This window comes from Mesoplodon mirus (assembly GCF_964341445.2).
Source record: "Mesoplodon mirus genome assembly, chromosome: 5".
NCBI lineage: Eukaryota > Metazoa > Chordata > Mammalia > Artiodactyla > Ziphiidae > Mesoplodon > Mesoplodon mirus.
Genome location: NC_138980.1, coordinates 141,317,421 through 141,343,836, shown reverse-complemented (window position 1 = coordinate 141,343,836; position 26,416 = coordinate 141,317,421). Strand labels below are relative to the sequence as shown.

Here is a 26,416-nt window from a genome sequence, read left to right as displayed (position 1 = left end):
GAATGGCTGCACCAATTTACATTCCCACCAGCAGTGTAGGAGAGTTCCCTTTTCTCCACACCCTCTCCAGCATTTATTATTTGTAAACTTCTAAATGATGGCCATTCTGACCCATGTGAGGTGATGCCTCATTATAGTTTTGATTTGCATTTCTCTGATAATTAGCAATGTTGAGCATCTTTTCATGTGCCTATTGGCCATCTGTATATGTCTCCTTTGGAGAAATGTCTATTTAGGTCTTCTGCTCATTTTTTGATTGGGTTGTTTGTTTTTTTGTTATTGAGTTGTTTGTATGAGCTGTTTGAAAATTAATCCCATAAATTAAAAAATTAATGTTTTGCCTGTGTTCTCTTTTAGGAGTTTTTGATGCGATTTGCAAAGGGATTTTTTTTTAAACTTTCCCTTTCTGATATTTCATTGTTAGTGTAAAGAAATGCATCAGATTTGTGTATGTTAATCTTGTATCCTGCTACTTTGCTGAATTTGTTTATCAGTTCTAGTAGTTTTTGTGTGGAGTCTTTAGGGTGTTCTATATATATTAAGTCATCTGCATATAATGACAATGTTACCTCTTCCTTTCCAATTTGGATATCTTTTATTTCTTTTTCTTGTCTGATTGCTGTGGCTAGGACTTTCAATACTATGTTGAATGGAAGTGGTGAGAGTGGGCATACTTGTCTTGTTCCAAATTTTAGCATGAAGGTGTTGTTTTTCACTGTTGAGTATTATGTTGGCTGTGGGTTTGTCATAAATTGCTTTTGTTATGCTTAGATATGTTCCCTCCATACCCACTTTGGTAAGAGTTTTTTTAATCATGAATGGATGTTGAATTTTATCAAATGCTTTTTCTGAGTCTATTGAGATGATCATGTGGTTTTTGTCTTGTTTTGTTGATGTGGTGTGTCACATTGATTTTGCATGTGTTGAACCATTCTTGTGACCCTGGGATGAATCTAGCTTGATCATGGTGTATGATCCTTCTTATGTGTTGTTTGGATTCGGTTTGCTAATATTTTGTTGAGAATTTTTGCATCTATATTTGTCAAAGGTACTAGCCTGTAATTTTCTTTTTTGGTAGTGTCTTTGTCTGGTATCAGGGTGATGGTGGCTTCATAAAATCACTTTGGGAGTATTCCCTCTTCTCAGTCTTTTGGAAGAGTTCGAGAAAGATTGGTACTAGTTCTTCTTTGTATGCTTGTTAGAATTCTCCAGTGAAGCCATCCAGTCCCGGACTTTTCTTTGCAGGGAGTTTTAAAATTACAGTTTCTATTTCACTTCTAGTGATCAGTCTGTTCAAATTATCTGTTTCGTCTTGATTCAGTTTTGGTGGGCTGTATGTTTCTAGAAACTTGTCCATTTCTCCTAGGTTGTCCAATTTGTTGGCATATAATTGTCTATAGTATTCTCTGATGGTTTTTTTTGTATTTCTGCAGTGTTAGTTGGTATTTATCCTCTTTCATTTCTTACTTTGTTTATTTTGGGTCCTCTGTCTCTTCTTCTTGGTGAGCCTGGCCAGAGGTTTCTTGATTTTGTTTATCATTTCAAAAAAACCAGATCTTGATTTTATTGATTTTTTTCTATTGTTTTTTTAATCTCTGTTTTATTTATTTCCTCTTTGATCTATATTATTTCTCTCCTTCTTCTGACTGTAGTTTTTGTTTGTTCTTCTTTTTCTAATTCTTTTAGATGGTAGGTTAGGTTGCTTGTTTGAGAGTTTTTCTTGTTTTTTGAGGAAGGCCTATATCACAATAAACTTCCCTCTTAGATTTTGTGTGTTTGTATTTTTGTTGTCATTTGTCTCAAGGTATTTTTAAAATTTCCTCTTTGATCTCATTGTTGACCCATTGGTTTTTGTTGTAGCATGTTGTTTAGTCTCCTTGTAGTCGTTTTTTTCTTGTTTCTCTTTCTATGGTTGATTTCTAGTTTCATGCCATTGTAGTCAGAAAAGATGCTTGAAATAATTTCTATCATCTAAAATATGTTGAGGCTTGTTTTGTGTCCTGGTATGGGTCTAACCTAGAGAATGTTCCATGTGTGCTTGGAAAGAATGTGTAGTATGTATATATTTTGACCATAATGTCCTGAAAATATCAACTAAGTCTAACTGTTCTATTGTGTCATTTAGGATCTCTGTTGTCTTATTGATCTTCAGTCTGGAAGATCTGTCCATTGATGTCAGTGGGGTGTTAAAGTCTCCTACTGTTATTATATTCCCATCCATTTCTCCCTTTATATCTGTTAGTATTTGTTTTATGTATTTAGGTGCTCCTATATTGGCTGTATATATGTTAACGAGTGTAATGTCCTCTTCTTGTATTGATCCTTTTATCATTATATAGTGTCCTTCTCTAGCTTTCTTTATGGCTTTTGTTTTAAAGTTGATTTTGTCTGATACGAGTATTGCTACCCCCACTTTCTTGTCATTTTCATTTGCATGAAATATCTTTTTTCCATCTCCTCACTCTCAGTCTATGTGTGTCCCTCATCCTAAAGTGGGTTATTGGTTTCCTAAAGAGCTAGGTTTTGGTTTTGTTGAGCTGCTATTATATGTTTGTTTCCTATTTCATTAATTTCTGCTCTTACCATTTTTTTCCTCCTTTATTTTTGTGTGATTTATTTTTTCTAACATTCCTACTAGTTGAGATGGCTGTTTAGCTCATTAATTTTGAGTTCTTTTTTTTTTGAGTTCCTTTTTTTTTGTATAAAAATTTAAGTCCTGATATATGTCATTTTTTATCATACAATTCTAAGTATTTCTAAAGTTCCATTGTAATTTTTTTCTTTGTGCTATGTTATATAGAAGTGTTTTAGAAATACATTTCCAAATGTAAGAGGATTTTAATCAAGTTTTTTTGGTATTTAATAATTTCTAATTTTTTTAAATTGAAGTATACTTGAGTTATAATACCATATTAGTTTCAGGTATATAACAGTGATTTGATTTTTTTGGGGTTACACACCATACAAAGTTGGTATAAGACATTGACTATATTCCCTGTGCTATACATTACATCCCTGTAATTTATTTATTTTATAACTGGTAGTTCGTACCTCTTAATTCCCTTCACCTATTTCGTACCTTCCCCCACCCCTCTCCCATCTGGCAAACCACTATTTGTTTTCTGTATCTGTTACTCTTTTCTGTGTTGTGTATTTGTTTGCTTGTTTTATTTTTTAGATTTCACATATAAGTGAAAATATACAGTATTTGTCTTTCTTTTGGTAACTTCCAATTTGATTGCATTGCAATTAGAGAATTTTGTGTATATGATATTGATTTTTGAAATTGTTGAATTTGCATTTTGGCCTTCCACGTGGCCAGTTTTTATGAACATTCTATTGTTGAATGTCAACTTCTTTAATGTTTTTAGTTCTGTGAATGTGCACAGTGTTCTGTGGATGACTGTAATTTACCTAGTGTCCTTTGATTATTTTTGGCTATTATTGACAATGCTTATAAAAACATCTTTGTGTGTATCTGCTACCATCTGAGTGTATCCACAGGGAAAATCATACTAGTATACTTCCAAAAAGTATTTTCTTTTAAAATCAGGATCAAGATTGATCCAGTTTATAGTTTCAATATTGTATATGATTTGTGCTTGTTTTGCTATGTCCTTGACTAGTCTCAGTATTAGCAAACTGTTTTCCAGTCAGTTGTGGTTGAGAAAATTATATCCTTTTTTTGATTTCCAATTTCTTTAATTATGAGTGAGAGACACTTTTTTTTTCTTTCTTTTGGAGAACTACCTATTCTTATTCATAGCCCATTTTTCTACTAGGCTTTTCATCTTTTTTAGTGCTATATAAAATTTTTCCTTTGCCATGTGGATGGCACTTTGAGAAGGTTTAAAGTTTGCTTACCACCAAGGTACTTTTTTTGTTATTTTGACTTGCTTCAAATGTTATTTGCTTTAGAAATGGATGATGGATCTTCTCGAAGAGATCGCTTAATGAGAAGCAGATTTGCCTCTGGGAGGAGTTTGGGAAACAGGGGTAAGTATCTTTCCTTAATCGTCTGTTAAATAGTTGAATAGTGGAATGAATAGAGGCCTTTATGGCTGTTTAGTGCAAAGTAAAATCTTTTATAACTTAGTGTATAGTAGACTTTGTTGGGATAATGAGTTTTTTTTTTTTGATGTCTGGGTTTTTTTTGCTGCTTTACTTTTTTAAGATAGTAGGCAGTAGTTAAATTGATTAGGTAGATTGGTTAAAGAGAGTTGCTTCCCAGAGCTTCTTCAGGTGTTGGTGATTATTGTTCCCAACAATTGGCATGGGAGGAATGTTTGTAAAAGCTCCAAAGATTATGGTGTGAAGGACCTCTTTAAGTTTTATATTTCTCAAGAAAAGGCAGTATGGAAAGCAGTCTGTTAGCTCATTAATATTAAGAGGTTGTTTTCCCAAAATTGGAATTTTTTGTTGCTACTTTTAGAACAACCAGCACTAGATTTGACAGATAATGACCCAGCAGAATACCTTCCTCCAGTCCATTTTTAGATTTGATATTAAAATGCTGAAAATATTCTGCACTATGTTTTATTATAGTGCAACAAAATATTTATTATTAGAACCTCATTAAATGGTCATATAGATTTTTAAATAAATTTATTTCTTTTATGGGATGCCATAAGCTAGGGTTCATTGGCAGTTTTAAATATACATGACACTTACTCTTGAATTTATTAAGTATTATTTTTTGAAAAACGTCAATCCTAGATATTTTTATTCATTGGAAACTAAAGGTTGATGCGTGTATTTCATTTGCCATTTGGAAAATTTAATATTTTTAAATACAGTTAACATAAATGTGAACTTTTATGTTTTGACATGTTTCTGCTACTAATGGAAATAATTTATTTGTTAAATATGCCTATGTACATTTTGTTTTTTAAGCCTGCATATTAAGTAAGAGTCGTTGATGATTTGGAGCATGTAGTTGTGCTAAGAGGTTGAAGTGTGGGTTTTGTTTGCTACTACTAAGATTAGAAATATAAATACCTTAATATTATACTCAGGGAACTATTTAATATTTAGATATATTCTAAAATCCTAATTTAGAATGGGTTATAATACTTTTTGATGAAGACTTCTAAACATTGTTGAATAAAGCCTTTTTAAACGAGAAAGCCATCACTGAGAGAGACTTTACTATAAATTGTTAATTCCATATGTTGTAGGTTGAAATACATTAAATTTCTGATCAAAACTCTTTGTAAATGTTAATACTTTAAAAAGTTATCTTTGAAAAGAATCTGAAAAAGAATGAACATATGTGTATGTATAACTGAATCACTTTGCTGTACACCTGAAACTAATACATTATAAATCATCTATACTCCAATAAAATTAAAAGAAAAAAAGAAAAATAGTTATCTTTAATACTACATATAATCCTAGAAATTCATAGAAGACCCATGAGTATAACCCCTTTCCTGAATGATCCATTTAACATTTTAGCTATTTTCAATCTCTGTGATATTTGTTCTCAGAACTTGCATATCTAGTCACATGGTTTTGAAATTGACTCTTAATTGCTTAACATATATATTGATTAGCTTTTTATCTTCTGGGAAGTATGGCCTAAAAAGCCTTAACTTCCTGAATCACACACTTCTTTAGAATCTGATGAAAATACTGATAGTTGCATATATGCAATTTTGCATTTGGCATTAGGAGTTTCACAGATCCCTTAACTCCTCTGCACTAGGATATTTCAGATAGAGGTAAGACAGTTTAGGAGGATCACAAGATAACGATAGTTATCCCAATGATAGTTTGAAGTGGCAGTTTATGATGTTTTGATGTCTGTTCTAAGTTTTTGTTTTAAATACCTGTGCTGCTTGCCATAGCAGCTCTGCCCTCAGAATTCTTAATTTAGTGGTAGAGAAACACACGGAAAGAAATATTGCTAAAAAAGAGATACACATAGTATGCTGTGGGAATGTGGCTGAAGGATTGACTATGGATGGAGGACTGAAGGAGGACTTCACTGAAGAGGTGGCTTTTGAACCCGACTTTTGAAGAGTGAAAAGAATTTTGCTAGGAAAAATAGGAAAGCAGGGAATGTCATGCTGAAGGAACAGCATGTAGGAAGGTGGAAAATATTAGAAGTTCACAATGTGGAGTATGGGAAGTTGTTTTATGAATTAAAATGTTGGGTATTCAGAGCCATGTAGTGGGGGATAAAGCTAATAAGGCTGATATGAGGAAATACTGTGGAGGGGTGGGAGGTAAAGGGGAGTGGTATTCATAGCAGTTTTTTCTTCATTATGTAGTCCCTTCCTAATTTTAATTTTAAAAAGTGGAAAGACTGAGAGTGACTGAAGTACTAGAAAAATGAATAAGTAACAGAATAATTACAGGACAGCAGTGTAAAATTTTCAGTAGCAATGACTTTCACATAGGGGTATAATGTAAATATCTATCAGGGTGAGGTTTCAATATATAGAAAATCAGAGTTGAATTTCTTGATTAAAGGTCACTAGTAAAATAACACCTAGTAGACAGTTGTATTTCACCAGTAGTATATTTGTTTTTACTTTGGTGTAATTTAATTATTTTTAAAAGTTGCAGGTGAATTTTATCTTTATAAGTTCCTGTACTACTCTCTCCCCGTCCTTGGGAGTTCCCTTAACCCACAGATTCATTTAATTCCTAGTTATTGATGGCACACTTGATTTTGTATGTTGAAGAGTTTTAACTCTATCTGAACTTTTTCAGATCCTGGCAAGTCTAATAAAAGAGAGAATACATCCACAATGGGTGGCTTTGGAGTTGGAAGGAGTTTTGGAAACAGAGGTAACCTGCTTATGATATCTTACAATCAAAACTTAAGTGACCCCAGGTTTTATAGTCTTTGAATTCTGTTTCCCTTTAATATACATAGAAAATGTGTGCCTTTCCCAAGACTTTATGTAGATCACAAGGGAGTGCTTTCACTTTTCTAGTCACAGTTTAGAGCAGCAGTTTATGCTGCTTTGGATGTGTCTGCTACTCTATTTCGCTTTTTTTTTTTCTTTTTAATAGCCATGCTACTTGCTGCAACATCTCTTCAAATTGATTTACCCCACAGGTGAACCCCAGTTCTTTTCTATTATACTCATGACTTGATTTCCCTGCTCCCACAAGCAAGAGATCTATCTTATACTTCCAAAGGTGAATCTGAGTCTCCATCTTTACTTGAGCAAAGAACCAGTAGAACCTTTGAAATTACATTTTTTTTCCATAAAAACTTTAAAAACTGTAAAGTAGAACTTAGGTAAGAGTTTAAGATCAAGACCAGTAGTGTGTAGGTGGAAGACTTTCTCAAGCATTTTGGAGACCCAGCACTTGACTTTTCTGGGAGAGGTGTATGGAGGGGAAGGGGCAATTGTAGAGAGCAGTAGAACGTAATCCTTTTCTGAACCAACTTCAAAGATTGCAAATATTTAAATGAATAAAATAACTCAAAATCCAAGTTTTGTGATATATAGTCTTTTTGTAGGGATTATCTTTATTTTGAAATTACATATCTGTTCTAAGAAAAAGTGTCATCCAATCATATATTGAGGCCAAAGGGTACTTATTTTTTATATGCTAATTGGGTATTAAATTTCCAAGAGGTTTAATGCTGGAGGGTACATTAGATTTGTTGAACCTGAGATGTTAAATGACTTGATATGTAGACATTTTGCATATAGATTTTTTTTAAATATATTTTTTATTTATTTACTTTTGGCTGTGTTGGGTCTTCATTGCTGTGCAGGCTTTCTCTTGCAGCGAGTGGGGACTACTCTTCATTGCGGAGCACGGGCTCTAGGCGTGCTGACTTCAGTAGTCGTGGCATGTGGGCTCAGTAGTTGTGGCTCGCGGGCTCTAGAGCGCAGGTTCAGTAGTTGTGGCGCACAGGCTTAGTTGCTCCGCGGCATGTGGGATCTTCCCTGACCAGGGCTCGAACCCATGTTCCCTGCATTGGCAGATGGATTCTTAACCACTGTGCCACCAGGGAAGTCCCTGCCTATAAATTTAACATCTGTCAAACAGTAACTGATTGGTTTCTGTAGTACCGAAGCCATAATTTAATGTATTTTATTATTTAGGTTAGATACTAATTGATAGGCATTGCATATTGACATTAGTTTTAACTTACATTATTCCCTGAGTATCAGTAAAGATCATTTTATTAAGGCTCAAATTTTTTAAATTTTATGAAATATTTTGATGGATGCTTTAAAAATGAATTTTAGAGATATATCTATATGCTCCAGAGATGCATAAATCTGGAGACACAAGTTTTTATTAAATGAGAAATTTGAAAGCAGAGCTTGATGAAAGATTGTTTCTTTTAAATTTTATAAACAAAAAGAAGTTGGCAGAATTTCCTTGTTATTGAGAAGGGGAAAATTATTGAATATTGGATTATAATTTAGTTGTATTGTCCTCCAGCAGATAAGAGATTACAAATTAATTTATAAAGTTTAAAAAGTTTTTATATTTTGAATAGAAAGTACATAGTGGTTATAGTGATATATATACACACACACAGCCATGTACATATAGAGGAATATATGACATTTTAGGTAATATAAGATTGGCTGGTATTTTAATAAACTGACACAAGGAAGAAGTTGTCATACAATGTGTATGAATTCTCATTCACTGTTTATATATACAGTTGTATGTGATTTATACTGTTTTAAAGGGGCATCAAAACTAGAAGTCCCTATAAAGAGTGTGTTTCTTTGTTTCTATGTTTCTCTTTTTCTCTCTCTTTTTCTTTCTTTCTTCTACAAAGGTATAGGTAATTGTTGTTTTCAGAAATGTGCAAGTTTAATTTTACATTTTTTGTAGGTTTTTCAAATAACAAGTTTGAAGAAGGTGATAGCTCTGGTTTCTGGAGAGGTAAGTTCATTGTTTTTTGTAGTGACTTAAGAATTTAGTGTCCAGAGTACATGCTAAAGAGAAACTAAGATTAATTATCTTAGTCTGTTCCAGTTCTATTTTATTTAAACCCATTTTATAAAGCAGCTATAGCCAGAGCCTTAACCAAGAATTCAGCCATCCTAATTTGGCCTATTGTCACCTGTCTTAATTAATCTATAAAGTGCAACTTTTGAATGCTGTGCTTCCTTAAGAAAAAGAGGATAGTAGAAAAAGCAAGTCAAGAATCAGAATTCCACTTTCATATATAAATACAGTTTGAGACATGTAGGTCTTTGTTCAGACTCAAATAAGTATTAACAGTGGAAAAAGATTCATGAGTCTGTGGATCACTGCTGAAATCAAAGACATTTCTGTCAAAGGTACTGACACTCTGGTTTGGAGGAACACAGAGAATGATGAGAATAGAGTAATGTTACCAGAAGGTAGACTACAATAATTAACAGTACTTTTCCAGGAGAGCCTGGTTGGGTAGATTTGGGTGAGGCCCTGGAACCTGTATTTAAAAAGCATCCCTGGTGACTCTGATGCCTCTTTTGTTTGGTAACCACTGATCTATGGAATCTTTATAACATAATACACTTTGGAGTTCCAGACTTTGTTTCATGTCCCTGCTCTGCTATCTGCTTGTTGAATAACATAGAGCAAGTTGCTTAATTTCTCGGAGCCACAATTTCCTCTTCTGTAGACTGGAGACCATTCATTTTATAGCTTGTTAGGCACACTAAATGAGAATCTGTGTAAAAGCAGGAAGCTTAGTCCCAGACACATTCATGGTAAACGGTAAATGTCACCTATCTTCATTAAATATTTGAGACTTGATCTTAACTGTGATTCTCAAAATCAAAACCAAACCTAGACCTGATCACCTTGAAACCCTTTTGGAACATGGTGGGATTTTAATATATCAGTTAAGACTGCTTCTCCAAACTACTGTTCAGTCTCATTCTCCCTGCTTTTGTCTGCTTTTTCTCCTATCCTGTTTTAATGAAAACATATGTAACATACAACTAATATTTGAGAGAAGAAAAACATCACCATTTTTATCCTTTTCCATTTCTCCTTGTCCTAATTTTCCAACTTTTAATTAGTATTCAAGATCATTTCTACTCACCAGAGACATTCCTTCCTCCCCAGTTGACTCTTTAGTGATGAGCCAGAGTGCTTTTGAGCACAAATTACAATTTCTCACAGCACTTGAGAGAACTTCTCTCCTCCAAAATGGTCTACTTTCTTCCTTTGATCTATTTACTACTTCTTTTTTTTAACATCTTTATTGGAGTATAATTGCTTTACAATGGTGTGTTAGTTTCTGCTTTATAACAAAGTGAATCAGTTATACATATACATATGTTCCCATATCTCTTCCCTCTTGTGTATCCCTCCCCCCCACCCTTCCTATCCTTATTTACTTCTTCTATTCTCAGTTTTAGTTCCCCTAAACTAAAAAATTGTGTATATTCCTAAAAAATTCTTTCACTCTCACAGTTGTTGGCAAGCCCAGGAGCAGGTTTTGCTATCATTATAGAAGCCTTTTCTCTGCACACAGATGTGTAGAGTGTTTTGTGGTTATTTTCTCTGCAGTCTCATGTCCCCTAGCTGGTATAGTATAGCGATAAGGAGCTCAGACTCCTTGGGTTTGAGAGACCCAGATGCTCCTCCTGTCAGTTGTGTTATCTTAAAAAATTTGTTTAACTTCTCTGTATTTCTTTTTCTCTGTTTATAATTTGAGGATAATACCCACCTCGTAAGGTTTTTGTGAGGACTTAAAAAGTTAAAACAGACTTCATTTAGAGCAGTGCCAGACAGATACTAAGTTCTATTTGTTGTTACTACTATTATTTTTATATAATTAATAGATTATAACTGATCTTGGGATCATTATCTCATTTTTGTTTGCACTTGGCTTTATTTTTTAACTTACAGAAATTATTTTTAATAACTTTTTATTTTGAAATCATTTGACTCAAAAGAAGCTTCGAAAATAGTACAGAGGGTTTCTTCCACCCTTCTTCTTCTAATGTAATTGTACCCTTCACCCAACTGCTGATGTCATCAGCCTATTTTAATTCCCAGTGTGGTCAAAATAGCTTTGGGCTTGTTTTAGGAGAACAGTTGGCCAAAGATTATATGAGACCTTTTTCTCCTTGTCAGGCCCCAGATTAATTCATAGGTTTTTTTTCTGTAAGGCAATAAATATTAGCTAACATCATCATTATTCCAGAATTATTCCAAGAATCTTTCCAAAATTCTTTCTTTACTGTTCAGCACGCTTGTCATATTATATCTTGCTTCTAAGCAAGTTGTCTTGATGTTAGATGGCTCTTCAGGAATATTTGTCAGTTGTTGATGTCAGCTTAAATAGGAGCCTGCAACAAGAGCTCTGGGTCATTGTTTATTATAAAACAATATTAATTGAGTAGATTAGTACTTTTGCGCAGAAACTTAACTGGTAGCTTCTAATCTGTTTAACCATTTGTGTCATCACTGGGACCTAAAGTTCTCAGGTGCTAAACGTTAGTGATATGTACAAAGATCCCTTGAAACCATCTCGGTATTTCCCAAACATGGCTTTGTTGGAATCTTCTAGAAAGCTTAAAAGTTATTACTAAAAGTTGTAATTTTTTAATTTAGAAAATCATCCATTCCTTGTTGTTACTCTACACGTTCAAAATAAACATCTCTGGGGGTGGGCTCTTTCCAACTTTACTGATAATTTTTAGGCAGCCTTCAGTGTAGTGATCCTCATACCACTATTTAGAAACCCTGGTACCAGAAAGCCAGGATATCCCCCAATTTTTCCATTAAGATGAATGGGGGAAAGTTTGCATATATTAAAAAAAACACTGACATCTCAGGTTTATTAAGAAAGGCAAGTTACAGAAATAATGATGACATTATCAAAAGAATAGTCATGCATTTCTGAGATCCCCTTGACTACTTAATTGTTAGATATTTCTGAAACTGTTTCTAGTTAAACTGATATTTGCGAAATTCTTATTTTTTGGCTGTGCTCAGAATTTGACAAATTATACGCTTAACATTTAATATTTAGATATATTAGGTGACTTGTATAGGGAATTGACTGAATAATGTCTTTGTATTTCTGTTGTTACAATTATTTTAAAAATTAAAATGTTCGTATTTTAACTTATAAAGATATTTATCTTTTCTTACTAATTTCTCTTGTGACAGTGCTATTCTTTAGATACTACATTAATGTAAATACTAAAGTAATTATTTAGATGCTATTCACATGTTAAATTTTTATTCAAGAATCTAGTAATGACCGTGAAGATAATCAAACACAGAACAGAGGGTTTTCCAAGAGAGGCGGTAAGGACCACGTTTTGGAACAATTTGTACTTAAGACAGAGATATGAAACTGAAAACCTGATTTTGGAAGAGCTGAAAGAAAGAAAAATTCTGGTGGTGAAAACCTTTAAAGAAAAATACTTTGGCATATGTTTGAATTAATATTCAGTAGGTGTCCCTCCTTCTGCTTTCTAATGTCACTGGATTTTTTCCCCTAAGACCTCCAGAGTGTGCTGTGAAGTACAGAAGGGGGACTGTGTGAATCTTGGTCAGTCACAGTATAGATGAACTGGGATGTCTTTGTCTCTGAGTAGGATCATTGGAGATATGGGGAAGGGAAGAAATCATAGACTACTTTTTGTTCAGGTCTAGCAGTACTCTACCATACTCTGCTGATCCTCCCTCTAATGAACTTGAGGTGAGATGGTATAAAAGTTATGCTCGGGCTTCCCTGGTGGCGCAGTGGTTGAGAGTCCGCCTGCCGATGCAGGGGACACGGTTTCGTGCCCCGGTCTGGGAGGATCCCACATGCTGCGGAGCGGCTGGGCCCGTGAGCCACGGCCGCTGGGCCTGCGTGTCCGGAGCCTGTGCTCTGCAATGGGAGAGGCCACAGCAGTGAGAGGCCCGCGTACCGCAAAAAAAAAAAAAAAAAAAGTTATGCTCAATTCTGGGTTATCTATAGGCAGATATGTTAAAATAGCAACAACAAAACTCACAAAAAACCACAGTGAACTTACAAAATTGCTACAGGTGTGCAAATATATTTATGATAAAAGAGTTTCATTTTTGGAACTGCGTGGTAATCAGATATATCATTGTTTTTGCTGCAACTTGGGGGTGTCCTTTTCCCTTGCCTATTAGGTGTTTGGCTCACTGAATAAATCATTAAGTAGCAGGCCCTCCTAGTGAAGCTGAAACATGCTGTGGACTTCAGTATAGCTTTGGTTGAGTTGTGAGGTGGGGAGGAATTTGGTGGTGAATGAGGTATGGCTTATTTGTCTCATAAGTTGAGTCTTTTTATGACAATTGCAGGGGGCCAAACAATGATGGGGAGGAAATGTAAGAAAAAGACTCCTTTTTTAACATTGCTCTCCTCCCCCCTTTAAGAAGCAGTTTTGACACTAACGTTCCTAAACATAGCTCTTATTTTAAAATTTTTGGTTTTCTGCAGAACAGTGACTATCTTCCTTACTATTAAATTTTCTTTAAGTCAATTTAATTTATATTTAAGTGAAGCAGTCAAAACCCAGTTGCAGCTCTATGTGCTTGATCCTGGCTTACTGACTAGTGTAGGGTGACTAGCAGGAACAGTCATTTTTCAGGGTGTCCCTGATTGCTGTTTGCTTTAGTTGTATACATTTATGGGTAGGAAATTTGCATATAGTGGTTACTCATTAAATATAAATGTGTGTGTAAATATAACTGTACCTAAGTTTATGTTGAAGTGTGACATGATACAGCAACAGGCAGGTGCTTATATCATAAATGTATATAGCTCAGTGATTTTTCAGTAACTGAATACACCTGGGTTCTGTGTTTTCACAAGCATCCAGATCAAGAAATAGAAATTACTAGCTCCTCAAAAGCCGCTTTCATGCTCATCTTTAGTCATTAACACCCCCCTCCCCCAGTTAATCTCTATTCTGAATTTTAGCAGCATAGACTTTTTTAAAATTTTGTACTTAACATAAATGGAATCATACAATATGTACTCTTTTGTGTCTGGCTTCTTCTTAATCTAATTGTGAGATTCATTCTTACTCTTGGTTGCAGTTGTAGATCATTATCATTGCTCTGTAGTATTCTTCTGTTCTACTGTTCTGCTAATGATATTTGGGTTTCTTGTAGTTTTGGGCTGTTTTTGAAACTGCTGCTATGAACATTCTAGTACATTTCTTTTGGTGACACTTGTTACTGTTTGTCTTTTTGATTGTAGCTATTCTAATGGATGTAAAGTGGTATCATGACTTTTTATCATTGAGTTATAAATTCAATAGTTGATATAGTTGATGGACAATATTATGTAAGTTACAGGTGCACAACATAGTGATTTCATAATTTTTAAAAGTTATACACCATTTATAGTTACTATAAAATATTGGCTATATTCCTTGTCTTTTACAACATATCCTTGTATCTTTATGGTTTTGCTTTGCATTTCCTGATGACTGTGATGTTGAGCAGCTTTTCATGTGTGTATTGGCCATTTGTATATATTCTTTGGAGAAATGTCTATTCAGATCCTTTGCCCATTTAAAAAATAGGGTTATTGATCTTTCTGTTTTAAGAATTCTTTATGTATTCTTGATACAAGTGTTAACAGATATATGATTTGCAAATATTTTCTCCTTTTCTGTGGGTTGTTTTTTCACTTTCTTGATGGTGTCCTTTGAAGCACAAAAGTTTAAAATTTTGATCCAAAGTTGCTTGTGCTCTTAATGTCATATCTAGAAACCCTTTGCCTGTTCCAAGGTCATGCAGATTTTCACCTATGTTTCCTTCTAAGAATTTTATAGCTTTCACTGTACTCTTACATTTAAGTCATTGATCCATTTGAGTTCATTTTTGTATATGGTGTGAGATAGGGGCCCAACTTAATTCTTTAGTGTGTGAATAAGCAGTTGTTCCAGCACCATTTGTTCATGTTTTATATGGACATGTGTAGGTCTAGATATCTTTAAATTTATCCAACTTGCAGTTTATTAAGCCTCTTGGATGTGCAGATTAATATTTTTCATCAAATTTGGGAAATTTTCTGCTTTTTTATTATGGTGAAATAACTCTTAACATAAAATTTGTCATTTTAACTATATGTGTATAATTCAGTGGCATTGAGTCCTTCTGAAGTGTTGTGCAATTATCACCACTATCTATTTTCAAAACTTCTTCATCACCCATGCAGAAACTTACGTCCATTAAGTTTTCTTCTCTTCCTCTCAGTCTCTGGGAGACCTCTATTCTCTATTCTCTGTACTTCATCAATTTGTCTATGTCTAGATATTTCATACAAGTGGAGTCATACAGTATTTGCTCTTTTATGTTTGGCTTAATTAATTTAGCCTAAAATTTTCAGTGTTCAGTTTGTTGCATATATCAGAACTACATTCCTTTTTATGGCTGAATACTATTCCATTGTATGTGTACTTTTTTTTTAATTTTTTTATTAGTTTCTGCTTTATAACAAAGTGAATCAGTCATACATATACATCTGTTCCCACATCCCTTCCCTCATGCATCTCCCTCCCTCCCACCCTCCCCATCCCACCCCTCCAGGCGGTCACAAAGCACCGAGCTGATCTCCCTGTGCTCTGCGGCTGCTTCCCACTATCTATCTACCTTACGTTTGGTAGTGTATATATGTCCATGCCTCTCTTTCGCTTTGTCACAGCTTACCCTTCCCCCTCCCCATATCCTCAAGTCCATTCTCAAGTAGGTCTGTGTCTTTATTCCTGTTTTACCCCTAGGTTCTTCATGACATTTTTTTTTTAATTCCGTATATATGTGTTAGCATACGGTATTTGTCTTTCTCTTTCTGACTTACTTCACTCTGTATGACAGACTCTAGGTCTATCCACCTCATTACAAATAGCTCAGTTTCGTCTCTTTTTATGGCTGAGTAATATTCCATTGTATATATGTGCCACATCTTCTTTATCCATTCATCCGATGATGGACACTTAGGTTGTTTCCAGCTCCGGGCTATTGTGAATAGAACTGCAATGAACATTTTGGTACATGTCTCTTTTTGAATTATGGTTTTCTCAGGGTATACGCCCAGTAGTGGGATTGCTGGGTCATATGGTAGTTCTATTTGTAGTTTTTTAAGGAACCTCCATACTGTTCTCCATAGTGGCTGTACCAATTCACATTCCCACCAGCAGTGCAAGAGTGTTCCCTTTTCTCCACACCCTCTCCAGCATTTATTGTTTCTAGATTTCTTGATGATGGCCATTCTGACTCGTGTGACATGATATCTCATTGTAGTTTTGATTTGCATTTCTCTAATGATTAATGATGTTGAGCATTCTTTCATGTGTTTGTTGGCGGTCTGTATATCTTCTTTGGAGAAATGCCTATTTAAGTCTTCTGCCCATTTTTGGATTGGGTTGTTTGTTTTTTTGCTATTGAGCTGCATGAGCTGTTTATAAATTTTGGAGATTAATCCTTTGTCAGTTGCTTCATTTGCAAATATTTTCTCCCATTCTGAGGGTTGTCTTTTGGTCTTGTTTATGGTTTCCTTTGCTGTGCAAAAGCTTTGAAGTTTCATTAGGTCCCATTTGTTTATCTTTGTTTTTATTTCCATTTCTCTAGGAGGTGGGTCCAAAAGGATCTTGCTGTGATTTATGTCATAGAGTGTTCTGTCTGTGTTTTCCTCTAAGAGTTTGATAGTGTCTGGCCTTACATTTAGGTCTTTAATCCATTTTGAGTTTATTTTTGTATATGGTGTTAGGGAATGATCTAATCTCAAACTTTTACATGTCCCTGTCCAGTTTTCCCAGCACCACTTATTGAAGAGGCTGTCCTTTCTCCACTGTACATTCCTGCCTCCTTTATCAAAGATAAGTTGACCATATGTGCGTGGGTTTATCTCTGGGCTTTCTATCCTCTTCCATTGATCTATATTTCTGTTTTTGTGCCAGTACCATACTGTCTTGATTACTGTAGCTTTGTAGTATAGTCTGAAGTCAGTGAGCCTGATTCCTCCAGCTCCATTTTTCGTTCTCAAGATTGCTTTGGCTCTTCGGGATCTTTTGTGTTTCCATACAAACTGTGAAGTTTTTTTTTCTAGTTCTGTGAAAAATGCCAGTGGTAGTTTGATAGGGATTGCATTGAATCTGTAGATTGCCTTGGGTAGTATAGTCATTTTCACAGTGTTGATTCTTCCAATCCAAGAACATGGTATATCTCTCCATCTATTTGTATCATCTTTAATTTATTTCATATTTCTTATAATTTTCTGCATACAGGTCTTTTGTCTCTTCATGTAGGTTTATTCCTAGATATTTTATTCTTTTTGTTGCAGTGGTAAATGGGAGTGTTTTCTTAATTTCACTTTCAGATTTTTCATCATTAGTGTATAGGAATGCCAGAGATTTCTGTGCATTAATTTTGTATCCTGCTGCTTTACCAAATTCATTGATTAGCTCTAGTAGTTTTCTGGTAGCATCTTTAGGATTCTCTATGTAGAGTATCATGTCATCTGCAAACAGTGACAGCTTTACTTCTTCTTTTCCAATTTGGATTCCTTTTATTTCTTTTTCTTCTCTGACTGCTGTGTCTAAAACTATGTTGAATAAGAGTGGTGAGAGTGGGCAACCTTGTCTTGTTCTTGATCTTAGTGGAAATGGTTTCAGTTTTTCACCACTGAGAATGATGTTGGCTGTGCGTTTCTCATATATGGCCTTTATTATGTTGAGGAAAGTTCCCTCTGTGCCCACTTTCTGCAGGGTTTTTATCATAAATGGGTGTTGAATTTTGTCGAAAGCTTTCTCTGCATCTATTGAGATGATCATATGGTTTTTCTCCTTCAATTTGTTAATACGGTGTATCACGTTGATTGATTTGCGTATATTGAAGAATCCTTGTATTCCTGCAATAAACCCCACTTGATCATGGTGTATGATCCTTTTAATGTGCTGTTGGATTCTGTTTGCTAGTATTTTGTTGAGGATTTTTGCATCTATGTTCATCAGTGATATTGGCCTGTAGTTTTCTTTCTTTGTGACATCTTTGTCTGGTTTTGGTATCAGGGTGATGGTGGCCTCGTAGAATGAGTTTGGGAGTATTCCTCCCTCTGCTATATTTTGGAAAGTTTGAGAAGGATAGGTGTTAGCTCTTCTCTAAATGTTTGATAGAATTTGCCTGTGAAGCCATCTGGTCCTGGGCTTTTGTTTGCTGGAAGATTTTTTTTTTTTGCGGTACACGGGCCTCTTACTGTTGTGGCCTCTCCCGTTGTGGAGCACAGGCTCCGGACGCGCAGGCCCAGTGACCATGGCTCACCGGCCCAGCCGCTCCGCGGCATGTAGGATCTTCCTGGACCAGGGCACAAACCCGTGTCCCCTGCATCGGCAGGGGGACTCTCACCCATTGTGCCACCAGGGAAGCCTTGCTGGAAGATTTTTAATCACAGTTTTAATTTCAATGCTTGTGATTGGTCTGTTCATATTTTCTGTTTCTTCCTGGTTCAGTCTGGGTAGGTTGTGCATTTCTAAGAATTTGTCCATTTCTTCCAGGTTGTCCATTTTATTGGCATAGAGTTGCTTGTAGTAATCTCTCATCATCCTTTGTATTTCTGCAGTGTCAGCTGTTACTTCTCCTTTTTCATTTGTAATTCTATTGATTTGAGTCTTCCGCCTTTTTTTCTTGATGAGTCTGGATAATGGTTTATCAATTTTGTTTATCTTCTCAAAGAACCAGCTTTTAGTTTTATTGATCTTTGTTATCGTTTCCTTCATTTCTTTTTCATTTATTTTTGATCTGATCTTTATGATTTCTTTCCTTTTGCTAACTTTGGGGTTTTTTTGTTCTTCTTTCTCTAATTGCTTTAGGTGCAACGTTAGGTTGTTTATTTGAGATGTTTCCTGTTTCTTAAGGTAGGATTGTGTTGGTATAAACTTCCCTCTTAGAACTGCTTTTGCTGCATCCCATAGGTTTTAGGTTGTTGTGCCTCCACTGTCATTTGTTTCTAGGTATTTTTTTATTTCCTCTTTGATTTCTTCAGTGATCACTTCTTTATTAAGTAGTGTATTGTTTAGCCTCCATGTGTTTGTATTTTTTACACATCTTTTCCTGTAATCGATATCTAATCCCATAGCGTTGTGGTCAAAATCACTGCTCTTACCAAGAATCAGCCTTTAAAAAAAAAATGTTCCTTGGGTTGATGCAAGTCCTTGATTAATCTTCAGTTTGGAAAATGTTAATTCTGACAGTTTTGTTAATTTTTTTCTTCTTTGCAGTAGCAGCATTTGGAGTCCCTTACTTTGCTATTTTCATTGATATCAGTGATACATACCATTTAATAATTTTCATTTTGTTTGGTAGTGTATAGAAATACAATTAACTCTTGTATATTGAAGGTTCAGTAACCTCACTAAACTTATGGTAAGTACTTTTTCTTTCCATGGATTGTGGAAATCCTGTTAATGGTGCAGTTGTGGCAACTTTGAGTGTTTTACAACTGTCATTTTTTCCTTTTAGTCATTTTTAGTTTTTATTCCCAAAGCAAGTAGCAGGTTTTTAAAATACTGTAGTATATCTATTTATACTAATGAAGTTGAACACTTATAGGTGAAATACAGCATTTCTCTTTAGTAACTATCTGTTAATGGCTTAAAATATTCAAGTCATTGAATTATGCAAGACTTGAATTAACTTGTCCACCATGTCCTCAAGATTTCTTTGTTGTTGTTTTGTGTTGTTTTTGTATGTATGTTTTAATATTACAGGATATCAAGGTGGAAATGATTCAGAAGCTTCAGGGTCATCCAGAAGAGGAGGAAGAGGTAGTTTCCCAGGTTGCCATGGAGGATTTGGTCTTGGAAGTCCAAGTTAGTGGTGGATTGCAAATAGTGTGTTCATTTATTATGAAAGAAATGATAAAAAATAATACTTATCATATAAGGTTGTTATGATGATTATAGAATAGTTAAGCATAGTGGTTGGTACATAATCACTTATATTGTATAAAATATTATTTTTTAGGCACATGTAATTCCTTACAGGTTAAGTGGGAATATATGAATCTTTTTAGCAGTGTGTGTGACTCAGTTCTTTAATATTACAGACTGTGAAGCATTTTAGAGCTTTGATAAAGATGGCTGACCTTATAAATAGGTGGCCTGCTCTATGGCTCTGCCTCCCATTATACCTCTTTTATACCAATGTGGCTTTCTACCTAAATTCTACCAGTCATCATTCCTTGGTGCTAAGGTATTGTCTTCTGAAGTCACTGTTGGAATGCATGTGTCTCTTAACAGAGGAGGACAGAATAGTGGAAGCTAAAAGCATAAATTGTAATAATGAAAACATAAATTGTAATAATGATTTAATAGATGTGTAACGGATTAGTGAATTGTCACTTTTAAAAAAGTGAAGGGATCTGGAGGGTTGCTGTTCAGGACTGATAAAGTTTGATTTGGGAACTGTGGGCACAAGGGGTGCTTTTCTGGAGAATAAGCAGTGTGATTATGTAATGTGAAATTTCTGGGGGCAGTAACCGTGCTATTTTTCAGAGGTAATTTAACTTTTGCTTGTATCATATTTTGGTGTAGTATTGACCCTAACTACTTTTATAAAATAATTTTAATAAAATAAAAATTTTGAGGAAGTAATTTGTAATTGAAGGAAATAATTTGTGGAGAAATCCTTTTGTGTGCTTCTTAGAAAAATACTGTAATTCCTGTTAAATTTAAATTATTTTATCCTGTATCTTTTTAACTTATGGCACCATAAGGTGATTTTTTTCTCTTTGCTGCATGATTTAAAAGCTTCTTAAAAGTAACATAATCTAAATTTATTATCTGTAAATCTAGATAGCAAATATGAACAAGATGAGGGGACCCAGCACACTGGTGGCATTTTTGGCTTTAGAAGATCAGCATTAAGTGGTGTAGGTGAGAAATAGAATTTATTACTGAATATTAATCATTCACATTTGCTTTTAGCTCTAGGATTAATAAACCTAATATATATGTTTAAGTGTACTAGATTGGCTCATGATTTTCTCTGCTTTTTAGATTTGTAGGCAAAAATACATGGACAGTTTTGCCTCCCTTATAAAGTTTGTGCTCTGTGAATTATTTCTTCTCTCTTATCTACCAGTTAATTTGAGTTATAAATTATACTTTTAATTGGAAGAAGGAAAATGAAGTTTGCTTTGATTTCAAAGAAAGAATTCTGAGTTAGGGGATTTGAGGAGAAAGTGAAAAAAAAGGAGCATAATTATTGATGAAAAATGTTCAAATGTGGATAAATAAACTGTGGTACTAAAAAGAAATGAGCTATTAAGGTATGAAAAGACATAGAGGAACCTTAAATATGTATTACTGAGTGAAAGAAGCCAATCTGAAAAGGCTACATACTGTATGATTCCAACTATATGACATTCAGGAAAAGGCAAAACTATAAGAAGAAGGGTGAAAAAAATAGGTGGTTGCTAGGGGTTGGGGGAAGGGATGAATAGGCAGAGCGCTGAGGATTTTTAGGGCAGTGAAGTTACTTTGTATGATACTGTAATGGTGGAGACATGCCATTATACGTTTGTCCAAACATAAAGAATGTATAATACCAGGAGTGAACTGTAATGTAAATGATGGACTTTGGGTGATTATGATATGTCAGTGTAGGTACATCAATTGTAACAAATTACCTCTTTGGTGGAGGATGTTGATAATGCGGGGAGGCTATGCAGGTGTGGGGATAGGAGGTATATGGGACGTCTCTGTACTTTCTGCTTAATTTTTCTGTGAACCTAAAACTGCCCTAAAAAAATGAAGTCTTTAAACAAAATGTTCAAATGAGAAAAAGGTTTAAGTATAGAATTAAGAGATGGGTGGATTAAGGGACTAGAATCCTGAGTAATTACTCAGTATTTGAAAAGGAATAGCTATATGGTTTATGTGCTTGAGGAGGAGCTGTGATTTCTCTAAATCTTGTGTAAAACAATGCCTTACAGGTAAGGGTGACACTTATCAAAGCAGAAGTTGTTGTGGAAGTGGACGAGGTGAGTTCTTATCTGGTTTACCTATAAGTGGTTAAAATTACTGTAATCCAAGCTTAATTTTTGAAGTTAAAGGTAACTGTTGCTGCTTTTATACACTTTGTGGAGTATGCATTTGCACAGCCAGTTTTGGGGAGTTGTTTACTACTTACTACTCTTTAATCCAACGATTCCGTTATAGGAATTACATACTGTAGGTGTATTTGCTCAATACATGTAAAAGTGTGTTCACTGAAGCTTCATTTATAATAAGTAAAAACTGAAAATCACCTAAAAATTCATCAGTCTGTTTACTAAATGATATAACCATAAAATGGGAGATACCGTGCAGATGTTAAAGATTGAGATGTAATCTATATGTATAAATTCTTGTTAAAATAGTGCTTTTTCTTATGAGATAGTTATTTGGCTTGGTATAGGGGATAAAGTTCAGTATAGATGATTTTATACTATGAAAAAATTTTTCAGAGTTAAAAATATTTAAATGTCACATAAAAGTTGAAATGTTTTCCAGACTAGTAAAACCGTAAAGCTTGTTTGATGTCTCTGAAAAATTCTTAGTGATCATTATTAGTCCCCACTTCCTTCCTTTGGATTCTTGGATTCTTCACTGTAGAAAAAGATTATTAATGGCTAAACCGTATCTTCTACAAATGCTCAGATGTTGTTTGAAGAAGAATTTCAAGACCTGTGGGCATACAGGACAAGAAAATTAGCTCACATGTAAAGATGCTATATCTAGTTAGCCTTTCAAATCTAATGCAGTCCTTGTTCTTTTTTTGGTGATAGTACCTGAAAGTGGCACAATAGATGACTCCTTGTCTAAAGATCAGAAAGATAGTGTATAGAAAAGAGTCAACACGGCAGACCTGACTGCTGTTCTTTGAAAGTCCTGCTTATAAGGTTGGCTCTTACCTGGCTTCTGAGAACTTGGATTTAAGGAGGGTTCTCACCATTCTTCACTGGTGTGAGTGGCTCATTGTGCCTAAACAGTTTGTACAACTGTGTGGTTTATGCTGAATACCTGCTTTTCTTCTGGGAGTCTGGAAGTTTGGTACATGCCAGGCAGAAGGTTCCTGCGTTATCAGTACCTCATAAGAACCCTGGGTATTGAATCTCTAATGGGCTTCTCTGGTAAACAGCATTTCCAACATGTTGTCACAACTTGTCCTGTGTGATACCAGTGGGAGAGACTCTTGAAAGCTTGTGCCTGGTTTTCTCTGGACTTTTCCCCATACACCTTTTTCCTTTGCTGATTTTGCTCCCTATCCTTTCTATGTAATAAGTCACAGTCATGGTTGTGACTGTATTCTGAGTCCTAGCAAATCATAGAACCTATGGGTTGTAGTGGGGACATCCCAACAAAGATGTATTTTTAGTTCCTTTTAGAAAATATATTCCTTTGCTGAGGAATATAGGGATTAGGGAAGAGGCATACAGTTTAAACAAAAGAATACTAATATGTTATAACAGTGTAATCTGCATAAAATCAGCATGTTGAATGCTAAGGAGACAAAATGTTCAGGGTTCTATTTATCTTAATTGTCTCAAGTATTATTTGTACGAAGGGATTTTATGCATTTTTAGAACTTTTTCTCTTTGAAGATAAGCAATGAAAAGAAAGATGTGCATAGTCTTGTATCTTGTATCTTGACTGTATCTTGTGGATTTCTTTAATAGGTGGTTACAAAGGTTTAAATGAAGAAGTAATTACAGGCTCTGGAAAGAGTAAGTTTTACTTGAGATAAGGTATTTGATTTTTATAGTGAGCATTCTTTTACCCCTCGATTTTTAAAAACATTTATCTGTTTTTCGATTTGATTCCTTTTAAGATTCTTGGAAGTCAGAAGCTGAAGGAAGAGGAAGTGGTGACGCTCAAGGTATATTAATTTTTGTGTGATCCACATGAGTGTATATTGCATTTTAATACAAATACAGAATATTTAAAAACAGGTAACTTTTTAAAATTTGAAGTGAAACTTTAATGGTAAACATTGGGAATTACTACAGTATTTAAAATTTAAGTTTGTCAGTTTTTGTATGTTTTCCCTCTTATTTTTATTCTAGTCCTTGTAATGTAAATTTTCTTTTTAAATTCTAAGGACCAAAAGTGACCTACATACCACCTCCTCCACCTGAGGATGAGGACTCCATCTTTGCACATTATCAGACAGGCATAAACTTTGACAAATATGATAATATTCTTGTAGAAGTATCTGGACATGATGTACCACCAGCAATTCTGGTCAGTGTAATAATTGTTTCTATAATGACTGTTTAGCAAACTTCGGTTTTTAAAAATTTGGTACATTTCTTTAAGTTGGTATTAAAGACTACAAAAATTTCATCTTATTCTCTAATGTCTTAGGTTGGAAATTTAGAACCATGACTACCATCTACGTTAGAATTAATTGCTATGTTGAAAGGGAGGGTACTATACTTCCTCCCCACCTCCCCAGACCAGGATGAGAACTTTATTTAAATTTACTAAAAAGGATACTTTTCCTAGAGATCAAGATTTCTGCTTCCTAAGTGTGTGAGAAAGTGTGTCTTAGGGGAGTGGTTTTCTAAGGAGTGGGGAGCCCAGAGTCCCTTGTTGGTAATGAACCATTTTTACTGATTAGAGTTATTTGTATCTCACAGGTTTTAAGGGGACAGAAAAGAGTTTCTAGAACCACTGTCTATACGGAATATTCCTTAATTCTATCAAGTAATAACATTACAGGTTCTGGATATTACTTTTGAGTGGGGGCATATTTGTAAAGTTAATGTAGTATATAAAGTGGAATTAACAACTTGAAACTAATTCAAATAGAATATGTTTATGGAATGACCTGTATATGATATATGGAATTTAATCACTGCCACCTGCTTTTTTTTAGACTTTTGAAGAAGCTAATCTTTGTCAGACACTGAATAGCAACATTGCTAAAGCTGGTTATACTAAGCTTACTCCTGTGCAAAAATACAGTATTCCTATTATACTAGGAGGAAGAGATTTGATGGCTTGTGCTCAGACAGGGTCTGGAAAGACTGTAAGTCACTTTCTTGCATGTATTCTGCCCCATATTCAAACTGCTACTTTTTGAACTTTGGTTCTTCCCAAGTAGAAGATTTCAGTGAACTGTCATAAATATTCATGTGTGTTTGCTTCTGATTTCTGGTTTTATTGAGGTTTGTGTGCTTCTGAAGAAAGAATTTTGAACTTTTTCCAGAGTAGTTCATAGATTTTTAATCTCTAAGTGTGTTCAGCTCTTGCTGTGCAACATGATATCTAAAACAAAATGATTGAAGGCCAAAGCACCAAAGTTCATAAGCCACAGAGAAAGGTAAAAAATAATTTATGTAATACAGCTGATACAGTTTTGGAGTCAAGAGAATGAGAAATAGCTGTAGGTATTGTACCTGGTCCTTAGTATGAAGTGACCTCAGGTTATGCTAATTCTAAAAGAACTCTGATGGGACCAGGTTGGTCTTAGGACTAAACTGTGGGGTTTGTCTGTTAAATAGGGTTCCATGAGATGAGTATTAAAGACTGTCATTTCCAGGATCATAGACTCTTGGTTCATACTGTATTAGTCTTAAAAAGCCTCCATAGTAGGGTTGAAGGGAAAATAAGTGAGTTGTATAATACAGCAGCTGTTGTGTGACTTAAATGTGGTTTTGGAGGTAGATTTCAGTGTCTTATTTGTTTAATCAGAAAACTATAGCACAAAGTTTCTTGCCACATGTAACTTTAATAAGGGTGATATGTTTAGTAATCCAAATGAATGATTTCCCAGGTTTTGCTCTGCTTGTGGACCACTTTTGTCATGCATTCTGATAATTTTATTTCTACCCCAAAAGGAGTCATGCAATGCTGCATGCTGCATTAACCTCTAAAAATAAGTTTATTTAGAATCTATGGCTGTGCTTTTTAAAAAAAGAACAAAAGATATTTTCATAGCGTAGATTAACATTATCAGACATTTTATATTGTATAGTATGAGCATGAAGACCTAAATGTTAAAAACTCATGGAAATAAAAATAAGTTTTCCTTTCTCATCTTAAATTTACCAAAAAGATGAAAGAAGAAGCTAAAAGATAAAAAGACATGAGGAATAGGTTTTCATAGGGAGAAGGATGATGCACTATACATTTGTAAATTATGGAATTTAACTTCTAGGCAGCTTTTCTCTTGCCAATTTTGGCTCGTATGATGCGTGATGAAGTAACTGCCAGTCATTTTAAAGAGCTGCAGGAACCAGAGTGTATTATTGTCGCACCAACTCGAGAATTGATCAGTCAGATCTATTTGGAAGCCAGAAAATTTTCTTTTGGGTAAGTACATCTAGAATGCCACTCACAAACAAGTTTTTCTTTAGAGAATTTTCTTACTTATTTTGGGAAGAACGCAGTGCATGAATAAGAATGCACTCCTGTAATTGATTGAAGTTTAATTTTTCATAGTCTTGTTTATGGAA

The 26,416-nt window shown here is 34.6% G+C and overlaps 1 protein-coding gene across 3 annotated transcripts in view; it reads left to right on the top strand.

The window, feature by feature from the left end:
- Positions 1 to 26,416, top strand: part of DDX4 (DEAD-box helicase 4) — a gene marked incomplete at both ends in the record, with an annotated part of 69,030 nt that overhangs the window by 22,614 nt on the left and 20,000 nt on the right. Inside the window, 12 exons of one of the 3 annotated variants that reach the window (XM_082621942.1) lie at positions 3,919 to 3,996; positions 6,721 to 6,798; positions 8,830 to 8,880; positions 12,196 to 12,255; positions 19,680 to 19,785; positions 20,770 to 20,846; positions 21,908 to 21,955; positions 23,633 to 23,680; positions 23,785 to 23,832; positions 24,055 to 24,197; positions 24,835 to 24,987; positions 26,119 to 26,273. In XM_082621942.1, coding sequence (XP_082478068.1) covers positions 3,919 to 3,996; positions 6,721 to 6,798; positions 8,830 to 8,880; positions 12,196 to 12,255; positions 19,680 to 19,785; positions 20,770 to 20,846; positions 21,908 to 21,955; positions 23,633 to 23,680; positions 23,785 to 23,832; positions 24,055 to 24,197; positions 24,835 to 24,987; positions 26,119 to 26,273 — 1,045 coding nt within the window. Of the gene's footprint in view, positions 1 to 3,918; positions 3,997 to 6,720; positions 6,799 to 8,829; positions 8,885 to 12,195; positions 12,256 to 19,679; positions 19,786 to 20,769; positions 20,847 to 21,907; positions 21,956 to 23,632; positions 23,681 to 23,784; positions 23,833 to 24,054; positions 24,198 to 24,834; positions 24,988 to 26,118; positions 26,274 to 26,416 lie in introns of all 3 variants that reach the window. The other 2 variants (XM_082621943.1, XM_082621944.1) reach the window with 2 other exon arrangements.